The sequence below is a fragment of the Augochlora pura genome, chromosome 1 (assembly GCF_028453695.1).
Source record: "Augochlora pura isolate Apur16 chromosome 1, APUR_v2.2.1, whole genome shotgun sequence".
In the NCBI taxonomy this organism is placed as follows: domain Eukaryota; kingdom Metazoa; phylum Arthropoda; class Insecta; order Hymenoptera; family Halictidae; genus Augochlora; species Augochlora pura.
This window is the reverse complement of record NC_135772.1, coordinates 1,983,550-1,996,241: the sequence shown is the minus strand read 5'-3', so window position 1 is coordinate 1,996,241 and position 12,692 is coordinate 1,983,550. Positions and strand designations below refer to the sequence as shown.

At 36.9% G+C, this 12,692-nt stretch overlaps 1 protein-coding gene across 1 annotated transcript; it reads left to right on the top strand.

The window, feature by feature from the left end:
- Window positions 1-4,594: 4,594 nt before the first annotated feature.
- LOC144478925 (putative GPI-anchor transamidase) lies at window positions 4,595-6,153 on the top strand. Its single transcript, XM_078197308.1, has 4 exons — window positions 4,595-4,879; window positions 4,958-5,563; window positions 5,639-5,749; window positions 5,833-6,153. Exons 1-4 carry the CDS (start codon window positions 4,823-4,825, stop codon window positions 6,061-6,063), a joined length of 1,005 nt encoding a protein of 334 aa, XP_078053434.1. The 5' UTR covers window positions 4,595-4,822; the 3' UTR covers window positions 6,064-6,153.
- Window positions 6,154-12,692: the final 6,539 nt, after the last annotated feature.

Below are 12,692 nucleotides of genomic sequence, written 5' to 3'. Positions count from 1 at the left end.
TCTTTTGAGGCAATCCATGAATCGATCCATTTTTTAGTTTCTTCGTAAGAATGGAAGCACTTCTCAGCCAGGTCATGAGCCATCGGTCGGAATAGGTGATAATCGGAAGGAGCTATGTCTGGTGAATACGGCGGGTGGGGTAGAACTTCCCATTTAAGCGTTTCTAGGTAGATTTTCACTGGTTTCGCAACATGTGGCCGAGCGTTGTCGTGTAACAAAATGACTTTGTCGTGTCTTTGCTCGTATAGCGGTCGTTTTTCTTTTAGGGTTCGACTCAAACGCATCAATTGAAGTCGATAGCGATCTCCCGTAATAGTTTCATTCGGTTTGAGCAGCTCATAATAAATTACACCCTGCTGATCCCACCAAATGCAGAGAAAAAGCTTCGAACCAAAGAAAAATCAAAAGTCGGGTCCATTTCAGCTCCCACAAACCAGTTCAAGAATATTTTTGCTGTGACAATTTGTCCAGGTAGGTCTTCACCTGTAAATTTTATTTTCATTTGGGAAAATTTTGTTTCAAACACAGATTCGGTCCATTCTTTTTCAACTCCACTTCTAGTAAATGTGGTATCTTGCATAAGAGAGAGACTCTCCCTTAAAGAGTGAATTTCAGTCATGATCGATTTTGATAAAGAAAACAGAACAATTGGAAAATACACAGAATTCCAAGATCTCAGAAAAGAGAATTTGGTTTTGCAGACGATGTTGATGCATGGCCGGGCTTACCCCACGATTTTTTACGCTTTGGATTATCGTAATGAATCCACTTCTCATCGCCAGTGATGATACGGTGCAAAAAACCTTTTCTTTTTTGCCGTTGAATCAGTAGATCAGACATCAGAAAACGCCGTTCAACGTCTCTCGGCTTCAATTCGTACGGCACCCAATGTCCCTGCTTCTGCATCATTCCTAACCCTTTTAAACGTCTTGAAACTGTTGACGCATCTACTTGTAATGTTTTTCCAAACTCTGCTAGCGTCTGGCATGGATCTTGATCAAGCAATTCCTCTAATTCTTCGTCTTTAAACTTTGTCGGTGCGCCAGAACGTTCATTATCCTCAAGTTCAAAATCATTATTTTTGAAGCGTTGAAACCAGTCTCTGCATGTCCTATCCGACAGAGCGTTGTCGCCGTAAGTCTCAACAAGAATTCTGTGTGCTTCAGCTGCAGATTTCTTTTGAATAAAGTAGTGCAATAAAATTCCCCGCAAGAACACTTTATTCGGCACAAAAGTAGACATCTTCAGAACCAATAAACAAACACGAGGTTGACACTATAGTGAACAATCATACACTGAAATTTGAGCTTATGGACAGTAGTTTCTTGCCAATGAGTCACCATTGGAAATTCCATGCACGGAGTACTACTAATGCCATCATGTGAGAAACGGCACGAATTTATGCATGGTCCTAATATATAATATATCAGTATAAGTATAACAGTATCATACTAAGTATCGGTATAGTACTAATATAATATTAGTGTCATATCACTATATTATATAATATGATATATTATATTATAGTATTATTATGTATTAATATTATATTACTATATTATACGCATATATCAATTATAAAATATTATTATATTAGTATATATTTATATTACATTATATTTAATTATGCGCGAGCCAGAAGGTTGGTGCACGACACGTGAGACACGATGATCGATACAAGCGTCAATTACGATCGCATTGTCGCGTATTTTCAGGCACGCGTACCTTTGTCATACACGGCGTATTAACATCTTACTATCCTCGTTTGTGGAAGCCATTTTGTCATGTATTCTGTTATTGTATTCAATCGTCAGATATAAAAGGAATCCCGCGACTTCGAGCTCTGTCGAACAACCCGCAGGAATGGCGTCAAGTAAATCGTGTGGTGCAACGAGGAAGCCGCTTCGTAATAATTTAATCTTTGAAACATCGAAAACAAACGACAATTGTAGATAATGCGTTTTCGTAGAATTTATCGCCAGCTCGAACGCGCGGTTTTAATTTATTTTCCAAGCCCCGGCCAGCCTCTCCGTTGCACCATCGATCATGCACCTGTAAATATTCATTACACGTCGCTGGATTATCGCGCAAAGGACACTTTCGTATCGTTGCGTTCTTCATGATTCATCCACCAATACCATCATCATCATCATCATCATCATCGTCATCGTTATCTGTAATCCATCGCTACGAAAACGGGATCAAGAGCGCTCGCCGTAAAACGTTATTTATTCTCGCTAAATATTATTAAGCGACTTCGTTTTAAGATAGGTGCGCCGTGATCAATCTTCTCACAGCTATTTCCGTCACTTCCGCTTCAGTTATTGTCTAAGAAACCCCGCGAGATATTTTGCGGTGACTGTACCGTGGGGTTCTCGACAAACATCGTTTGCAGAGGAGTATGCTTGATACACGAATTATTTCGTTTGGAAAAATATGATTCGAAATGATTGAAAATAGAGCTTTTCGAAAATCAAAACGAGGAAGAAGCGAGCGTTTTTTAATAAAATATATAATTATGTTACAAGTATTACAGCGAGGGGTAGTTGCGGATTCCAAGCTAGCGAAAAAATCCGTACCCCGATACACGATTTTACATAATTGAAATTATTAATTTTACTGAGCTACTATTTATTAAAATCGATGGTAAAAATATTTAATTTTTATAAGAATCCATCTATCATTGATCAGCAATCGAATCACAGTGTCAACCCTCATTAATTCCTCCGATTTTCGATTCGATAATACAATGGATTGTTCTATTGCGAACTTTTCTTGAGAACATCGATATTAATAACAATGAGAGAGGTTGACGAAACGAGGGATGTCCAAACTAAAAATAATTAATCACATTGTTCGCGGACGAAAGAGCGACGCTCGTTTCATCCGGCCAGGAAGGAGGAAGCGACGAGCGTGTCGCGTGACGAGCGCGAAAGCGGCGTGTTACACAGTGTAATAATTACACGACTCGTTTGTAGAACTAATCGGAGCGGACAGGTGTACCCGATGCGACCGTGAGAGAGAGAGAGATAGAGTAAAAGGCCGTCGATCTGCGTCGGGAGAACTTGCGAAAGGTACCAGCGATCGAAGGGTAAAAAACCGTGGATCGAGAAATTGTGGAGCGAGCCGAGCAGAGAGACGCGAGTCCTCTCCGTCTTCCGGAGAAGATAGGGATCGCTTGGCGTGTCGCGCTGCAACGGTAGCGGCGGTCTCCCACGCCTTTACGATGTAGAATGAATTTTTGCTGTCGCGCGTGATTCGCGCCTCTCGTTTTACGAGCAAATTAATTTTGCCGCGGATTTTTTTCCGGGCTTGTTGCATCGCCGTGCGCGAAATGTAACCGCGACACGTGACAGCGCCCGTTGTAGAGAGGGTCGTGTAAAAGAAAAAAAAGTAAATCCACACACGGTCGAGGGATGTCGTTTCTGTGAGGGACATTAAAAAATGGCGATTCGAGCGCGAGAACAGGATAGCCTATAATCATTAATTAATTTCTAAGTTATCGAGAATGCTTTACCTAGGTGGTAACGAAATGAATTAACTTATAAATAAAATGAATAAATTTATATATGTATACATATTATATGTATTCGCAAGACGTGTGTCCGTCTTGTTATATGTATATATACATATGTGTCTGTATGTGTGTATGTGGATGTATATACATACATATACATATATATCAGTTAGCAACCTACATTCAAGACTGTGGAAAACATCATAGGTGTATAAATGTTTAAATAAATTATTATAACGTGGCAAGAACGGGCCGGTTCATTTCACCTGACTCCCTGGTTCGTCCCTAAGTTATTTCCAATTAATTGTTCGCGTTCCCTAGGTGTTTGCAATCATTGGAAATTATTTATTGTATATTTTTTTATTAATTATATGTTATACTGTGTTTATGTCGTTATTTAATGCTATTTGGATAGAGAGGGAAATTTTGATAACACTGAAATTGCTATTTGCTTTTTTATTTTATTGTAGAACTCGCTTAAGGAGAAAGACGAGTTAACAATTTCGATTTTTTAAAGTAAACAAGTTTCGTAAAGATTTTTTAGAACTTTTTTGGTTTACCTAATTTTATAATATGTATATTGTACTTCTCTAAAGATTTATATATCATTAACTACTATATTTATAAACTTTTTATCTAATTATTTTATTCTCAAGGTAATTAAATATTTTTTCTTTCATTAATAATCCTAGTAAATTAAAAATAATTATCAATATCAAAGTGAAACTTTGAATTAACTTTTTTTTATATTTTCCTAAGGATCTCTCGTTGCTATAAATAAATAAAAGCCCCTTTAGATCTGTTTCAATCGAGTAAAAATTCATTCTATTTCAAATATTTTCAATAAGTTCAATGTAACATGAAACTGTACATACTTTAAATATTTTATTCTTTATTTAACCATTTATTAAAGTTTTCGAGTGCTATAAAAGCATAAAATTCGACAATTTTCTAAAGAAATAGATTAGATTAATTCGTAAAATATCATCCCCTATTATAGTTCTTGATTTTGACACGATAGCAGCACTTGTCGGACTGATAGCAGAGACATCTAGCAGCCACCTGTTCAACTTTCTCGAAGGCAGTGCATTAAACGTAAGGTTATGTTCCTTAGTGCAATTTGTAAACAAAGTTAAAGACGTCTACAATAATTGCGGATTTGTAGAGGGAACGATGAACAAAATTGTCGAAGAAATTTGTTAGTATTTTATAGCATAGTCGTAGCTGTATTAGCTTTGTAAATTATTGTAAGATAGGAAGAGATAATAATTGATAAGGGTTTATGTGACATGTGAAGACGTCGAAATGTATTTAAAACTTTTCATTACTTTGTGCCTTTTCAATTTACGCTATGGCTGTGAGGTACGTACATTCGGAGGGCTAATATGATTCGTAAATATACTATTATTTATCTAATTAATCGTAACCTAACCTTTCCAGGCATTAGAAGACTTCGTGAAAACCGGTCATTCAAATAATTGGGCAGTATTAGTCGACACCTCGCGTTTCTGGTTCAATTACCGTCACGTCGCGAATGTATTGTCGATATATCGGAGCGTGAAGCGGCTGGGAATACCAGACTCGCAAATCATCCTGATGATAGCAGACGACATGGCCTGTAATCCGAGAAATCCTCGACCGGCCACTGTCTTTAATAACATCAAGCAACATATAAATGTCTATGGAGACGACGTAGAAGTAGATTACAGAGGGTACGAAGTCACGGTAGAAAATTTTGTTAGATTATTAACCGGAAGGTTGGCACCGGAAACACCGAGGTCGAAGAAGCTGCTAACAGACGAGGGCTCTAACATTTTAATCTATCTCACGGGTCACGGAGGAAATGGTTTCTTAAAGTTCCAAGACTCCGAAGAGATTACTAGTCAAGACCTTGGCGATGCGTTAGAACAAATGTGGCAGAAGAGAAGATATCACGAAATATTGTTTATTGTTGACACTTGCCAAGCAAGCTCAATGTACGAGAAGTTCTATTCTCCTAACATTCTAGCCGTTGCTTCCAGCCTGGTGGGAGAAGATTCACTCTCTGTAAGTACTATTATTACATTCAATTTGGACAGTGTATTTTTCAAACAGCGGTATTAATTATTCTCCTACTTATAGCATCATTTGGATCCTGCCATCGGAGTTTACATTATAGATAGATATACATATTATGCATTAGATTTCTTAGAGAATGTAGAACCTTCGAGTACCAAAACTTTGGCAGAGTTTGTAAGTTCTAAGTAGAGATTATTTTTTCTAATTTAGCAATGGTTATAGTATCGTCGTATTAATACTATTTCTTTTTATTATAGCTTAAAGTATGCCCTAAGCATTACTGCTTATCAACCGTAGGTGTAAGGAAAGACTTGTTCAGAAGAGACCCTGAGAAAGTACCGGTCACAGATTTCTTTGGCTCATTGAGGCCTGTAGAGTTAACTACGTCTATCATGAACGTTTTACCTGTTAAAACGAACACCACTGTTAGACCAGAAAAGAAGTATTCTTACGCCCCACAGTTTCCAGATATATCACAGTTTACATAGTACTTAGAGAAATAAATGCCAAAGTTATAAAACAGTCATAATATCTTGATCCTAAGAATGCTTAAATAAATTACTTTATACGATACGAAATACGTTTCTTATTAGTGAAACTGAATATATGTCCCCGATCGGTCATCGAACGATTCTCGAAAATTCGACGGAATTATCTTTAATTTCCTTATTTTACGAAAATCTGAAATAAAAGAAGATTCTTTCGTTTATTCGCCTTGATATTTCACGATTAATATTATCCTCGTAAAAACAGTGAGAGCGTCTATTTATTTATACGTTTAACAAGGCATAAATGAATATTCCTGTCTCGAAAGTTTGCGCGTCGCTCGCTTGACGCTAATACAAAATTAATATGCATGAGAGTATGATTCACTCCTATGAAGTGTCAAGGTCAGAGACGTTTCTCAGGAACAGTGACATAATAGATAATAAATTTCTGTGACGTAACCGATACATGATGACACCAGTATCTTTTACGGACGTTTCTACGCGCATATTTATGCCTGAAAATTACCATTAACCTCTTACGTACGGCTGGATTTTGCGCGAACGAAATTTTTCATAACTAAATTACCATTTTTCTTAATATATATATATTTCTTGGTGTTGCTACATATAGTATTAGCTATATATATATATATTCTTTTCTTAGTCTATTGTATATATATACACTTTCACTTTAATCGTTTTCTTTAATAACTAATAATACGATTGAGTAACGCACGAAACACCCGCGAAAGCCACTATAATGGCTTGTCGTGCGTACGAGGTTAAATTGTAATGTCTTATGCAACTTTAATTTTAATAATTCCACGATTTTAATAATTTTACAATTCTAATAATTTTAAGATTTAATAACCGCGATTTCTCTGTGTTTATAAATGATTTTCTAGGGAGTCGTTAATTATTGTTTTGATTCTACGAACTCATAGTTATTATTTTACCCAGGAATTTGATTTTCACTCGCGCGGGAATGGTCATGGTCACGGACAGTTTCTAGAATTATCTGTCGCCATTGAGAAACTGTCTGCGTCCGTAATCGGGCCAAGAAAAAAAATCTGATTCGCTGCATCACCAACCATGTAAATATTAAACATTTCTCTGTATCGTCGATAGCTTTCCTTACGCGTCATTTTCTAAACGAGATAGGGTCGAAAATCTTCGCGATTATTTCATGGAATAGGAGTAGATGACGATAAAGAGACAGTGTATATAAGTATGATATCAGTGACATTTGACGACAGTTAGCGAAGCGCAATTGACTGAGATCTCTACTTGTTGATTTATCTGTCTGTTAGGATACTAGAAAAAGTAAGTACACCAAATAGTATTAAAACTAACAAGGACCTAAGTGTTAACAATATTTACACGAATATATCGCTGCATATATAACAGTAAATGTTAATTATCTTTACCTTCATGTTATGCGGTACGATTTTATTATTTTTTACGAAAGAACAATTTTCTTTAGTATGTATTTCTTCAGTACCTTAAAATTAAACAAATCAACTACATTTCAATATTAATAACTTTTAGTATTTTACATTAACAAAATCTGCTCGCTTCTTACTACAATTTAGAAACAAATGTCTAAAATATAAATGATTTACTCGTAGCGTTTTAAACGAAAATAATCTACAGAAAATTGTCATACAATATTTATCACGTTTTAAAAATTATAAGAGATTTGGAGATTTTTGAATCGATCCATAGCGATTATAAGTTATTTAATACTTTCCGTTTGCATTTTGCATTTTTGTACTATTTCAGATGCGTCTTTTAATTTCCCTAACCGTTATGTTCGCGCTGAGCGCACTGTCGCTCGCATTCTCGACGAACAGGATGTTCGAGAAGTACGTCGACGTTCACGAGATTAACTCGAACACGCTGTCACCTGTGCAACTGCCGCCTCAGGATCCGGCGATACATTCACTGCCAACGGAACCGACGGTGCCCCTGATACCAACTTGCACTAAAGAAGGATTCTTCCGGGATCCTTTCAACTGCAGAAAGTTCTACTATTGCCAAGACGCTACTGCTATTCCTGCAGGATACTATTGTCAAAGTGGCCTGATATTTAACACGATTACAAACGTGTGCGATAGTCCCGAATACGTGGATTGCTGAACAATTTTATAATCGAAGAATCTCGAAAAATACTTCGAATCGTGCGAATGTATTAGGGTGTCTCACATAAGTCTTTTCCGGGACTGTGTATGACGTCGAGAGGAAGCTTAATGAAAACTACGCGATAGACATAACCTCGAGGAATGCTCAACGATACTTCGCGACAGTGGATGCAATAGATGGTGGATGCAGTAGATAATGGATGCACTAGATAGTAGATTCACAAGATAGTAGATTCTCTAAATAGTTTATGCCATTAACATTCCCAGAACAACGGTACAGAATTATTTAATCAAGATGGCATACGTGAGTCGGTATGAAGTTTGGCTTTAAAACCAATTTACCTTGACATAACCTTATGAACCGCGTCTCCACGTGCTGTTATGCAGTACCCCAAACATTTGCCGTTGACGAACGTCTAAAGTGTTACACCTCGCATCTCATCTCGCCTTTAAAGGGTTACAGTGGCATGCGTGCACACAACATGAAATCTAGAAACGCTATCTTAAAGTTGAAATTTCAAGCTATAATTTGCAATAAAAATCATCGTCGTAGAATTATTTTTCGTAGAATTGTCGTAGGCCAAAGTTGACCGATTTTTATACAAACAATCTTGGAAGAAGGTAATAGAGCAGAGCGGTTCATATATAGCACAGTAAATCAACCTTAAACAATAAATATCGTCTATTAATTTCGCATAAAGGAGAAGGAAGGATCCTATGGGACACCCTAATATTTATTCGTACATGTATGACTGAGTGTAAATAATTCTTTCGTTGATGATCGATAGACTGCGGATACCTACATTTAGGAGAAGAAATAGCTTCTACAAATTACAACAAGTAAAAGAAGAAACTCTCGGAGAACAGAATATAATATCTTCGATCTGTTAAAATTATGAAACAAAGAATGAAGCGTCTTTTCTTCGTTTTCATCTGTCTTCTGTAATTGGTGCTGAAAATTATTTTTCTTAATGAGGATCCACAGTCGGATGATCGATGTTTACTCGACAGTATTTCTTGGATCGCGAGTGTAAAATATTTCCATTAGTTAAATTAATAGTAATTGTAAAATTAGAATAATTGTTGGTAAGGATAGTAATTATTTTCGTAGATACTGTTCTTGAATAAATTAAGGAAATAACAAGGATTGACTTCGCTTTTAGTTGGATGATTTACCAGTGATTTCCCAATGATTTTCCAATAATTTTCCACTGATTTTTCACAGATTTTCCAATGATTTCTTAGTTATGCCAGGTTAAGGAAAAGTTAACTTATGAAATTTGATGTATCCAATATGTGCGGCTGTAAAGTAGGTGTCTTCAGCTGTAATTTAAGCTTTATTGCATTAAAAAATATTAACGGGATCATAATTTTTCATGATATCGAAATATAACTTTTGAGTGGTGCCACTCATCCTGGGGGTAATGTTAGTGTTCTTCATATTGGCAAATTTTTCCCTATCAAGCTTGATGTATCCAATATATGCGGTTGTATAGTAGGTGTCTTCAGCTGCAATTTAAGCTTTATTGCATTAAAAAATATTAACGGGAACATAATTCTTCCTTATGATTTTTCCATTGACAGTGACCATAGGTTGCGAATGAAACCCGGTCTACAATGAATCATGATTTTATTTGTTATATAATAATATCTACAATAAAAATACCACATCGTTTGAAAAACAATTTTCGTTACAATTATACAGTAATTTTATATAATAATATAATATTTAGGTTTTCGTTCCAAATAAGATGTAGCGATGAACATACACCTCGCAGTGGGGAGTGAGAAAATACATTTTTTTTTTGTTGCAAATTCCACATTGATTTCTTCACTCAGCGTTACACGTTTTTTTTCTCTTTTTTCTCTCTCTCTCTCTTTCTCTCTCTCTCGCGCGCGCTCTCTCTCTCTCTCTTTCTCTTTTCTCATTTGCAATAGGAAAACGGGGTACACCCTCGAAACAACGCCGCGCGCGCTCGTCTCGTCCTCGTTCCGCTCGTTAACCCGCGGAGAAGAAGAGGAACAAGATGAAGAGGAAGAAGAAGAGACAGAAGAAAAAGAAGAGAAAGAAGAAGAGGAGGAAGAAGAAGAAGAAGAAGCCTCCTCGAGGAGGCGCGGGGCAGTCGTTTCGAGCGTCCCGTTCTTTATTATTATTATTATTATTATTCCTCTCTTTTTTTTCTCTGTTTGTTTGTTTATTTGTTTTTACATATTTCGCGACGCGTGTTCGTCGGCCCGCCTTCTCCTCTCCTTCGTCGCCTCTCCATTTTTCCCGCTCGCGTTATCTTTTCTTTTTTTTGTTATCGGTTTCTCTCGTCAGCAAGATATATAGAAATATTGGACTAGAAGTGATCCAACGTTTTTCCTATCCACCTTTCTCCATTGTTAAATGCGAGCCCTCGCTCGCCTAATATTAACTACACTTAGTTAATAGTACCGTAATGTCATCTCAATATATGTATACACATATATATAAGTACGTACTATGTCGTATCATATATCATGTCGTATTGTATCGTATTTTATCGAATTCATTTCATATTTTACTGTATTGGATTGTTTCATACTGTATCGTATCATACCATGTCGTATCGTATTGTATTGTACAGTCTCGTATCCAGTCATATCGTATTATATTGTATCATATCCTGTCACGTCATATGATATCATATAGTATTGTATAATATCGAGTCGTATATTATTGTATTGTACGTATAGTATCGTATGGTATAGTATCGTACGTATTGTATTCTATTATATGTATTGTATCACATCGCTTCGTATCGTATCATGTCGTATCATGTCGCTCGTATCGTATAATATCGTCTCATATAGTATCGTCTCGTATCATATTATATCATATTACACAGTATCGCGGCATACCGTACCACATAACATATCATACGACATATAAATACATACACATATATCATGTATACATATATCACAGTATTAGTTGTCATAATATATAGAAAATACATATAACAATTATTTAAATGACTCACAATCAATCATTTTTTGTTGTCGCGGTTTCCACCAGGGTGCACGTAAACGCGCGCGCGCACGTTCACACCGCCCACGATCAGAATTCAGAACGCGCGCGCGTCCACAGGCTCGCGGGCCACGCACATGTATACATACACATATTTATATATTTATATTAATCGGTGTGTTAATTTTACATGATATCTTTCTTACACTCGTCAGTATAGAGGGAGGGATAGGATGGCGAGGAGGCGTTTTATCCTTTCGTTTCAGTTGTCGTTCGTGCGAAAGAGGGTTTCTTTTGTTGCAAGGGTCGGAGCATCCGTTGGAGGGAGAGGGGGGGATAATTAGATCTCTCGTTACATTTACATTGTCTTTGTCGAACTATTAATTTAAAGTGAAACCTAAACTTCTCAGGACTTAGTCGATATCTTACAAACATTTTTTATTTCTTTTGTTGTACTGTTGCACGTATCCTCGCACTAACGAACCGTCTCTCACTTTTTCTCTTTCTCTCTCTCTTTTACATACATTCTCAACATACATTCCTCTCGTTTCTTTTCCCATCGTGAATGTTCGTTTCGATCCTCGACGACCGACCCTCCTGTCTATCTCGCCCCCGCAAAAGACGAACCGGGCGCGTTATCTCTCCCGCTGTTACGCATCGTCTTCCGTCGGTGAACACACAAACATTTATCCTGTATAATTATCCATATATCTATATTTATATCCATATTTATATTTATATATTTATATATATATATATATATTTATACTTATATTTATATTTATATCTATATTTATATCCATATTTATATTTATATATTTATATATATATATATATATATATTTATACTTATATTTATATCTATATTTATATTTGTATTTATATATTTATATTTATATATATTTATACTTATATTTATTCTTATATTTATATTTTATTTATATTTATATTTATACGCAGGACACCGATCCGTCTCGTCTAATCGACGCTCGAGAGTCCGTTCGCCTCGGTTCCGATCGGCCCGTCGTCACACGCACGCACACCTAATCGCGGTACAAAATGGCGGACGCTGGTCTCTCGCGCGCGCGCGCCCGTACGGCTTTCGTGGGACACCCGCGGTCCCATTCGGCCGCAAGCCGTTCGAGCTCGTTCGTGTCCGATCCGAGCTCGAACCATCGAGGAAAGAGCGGGTTCAATGATTCGCGGATGACGGTCTAAAAATACTTTTTTTTTGGAAGAATCGGAGCCGTTCCCGGGATCGTCTGATTATCTCGCGACATAATCGGCCGCGTGTTCCTAAAAATCGCGATCATTAAGAAATACCGTCCCGGCTCGCCTAAACGTCGAGCACATCTCCCGCCCCCCTAAAACCGTCGGGTCTAAATCGTCCCCCTCCGGAAGCATCGTTATAGAAGTTCTCTCTCCCCTTATTTATTCGTATTGAGCAGAAAGGTATTGCTATGTAGTTGTTCGCCGAGAAAAATCCCATCTTTTTC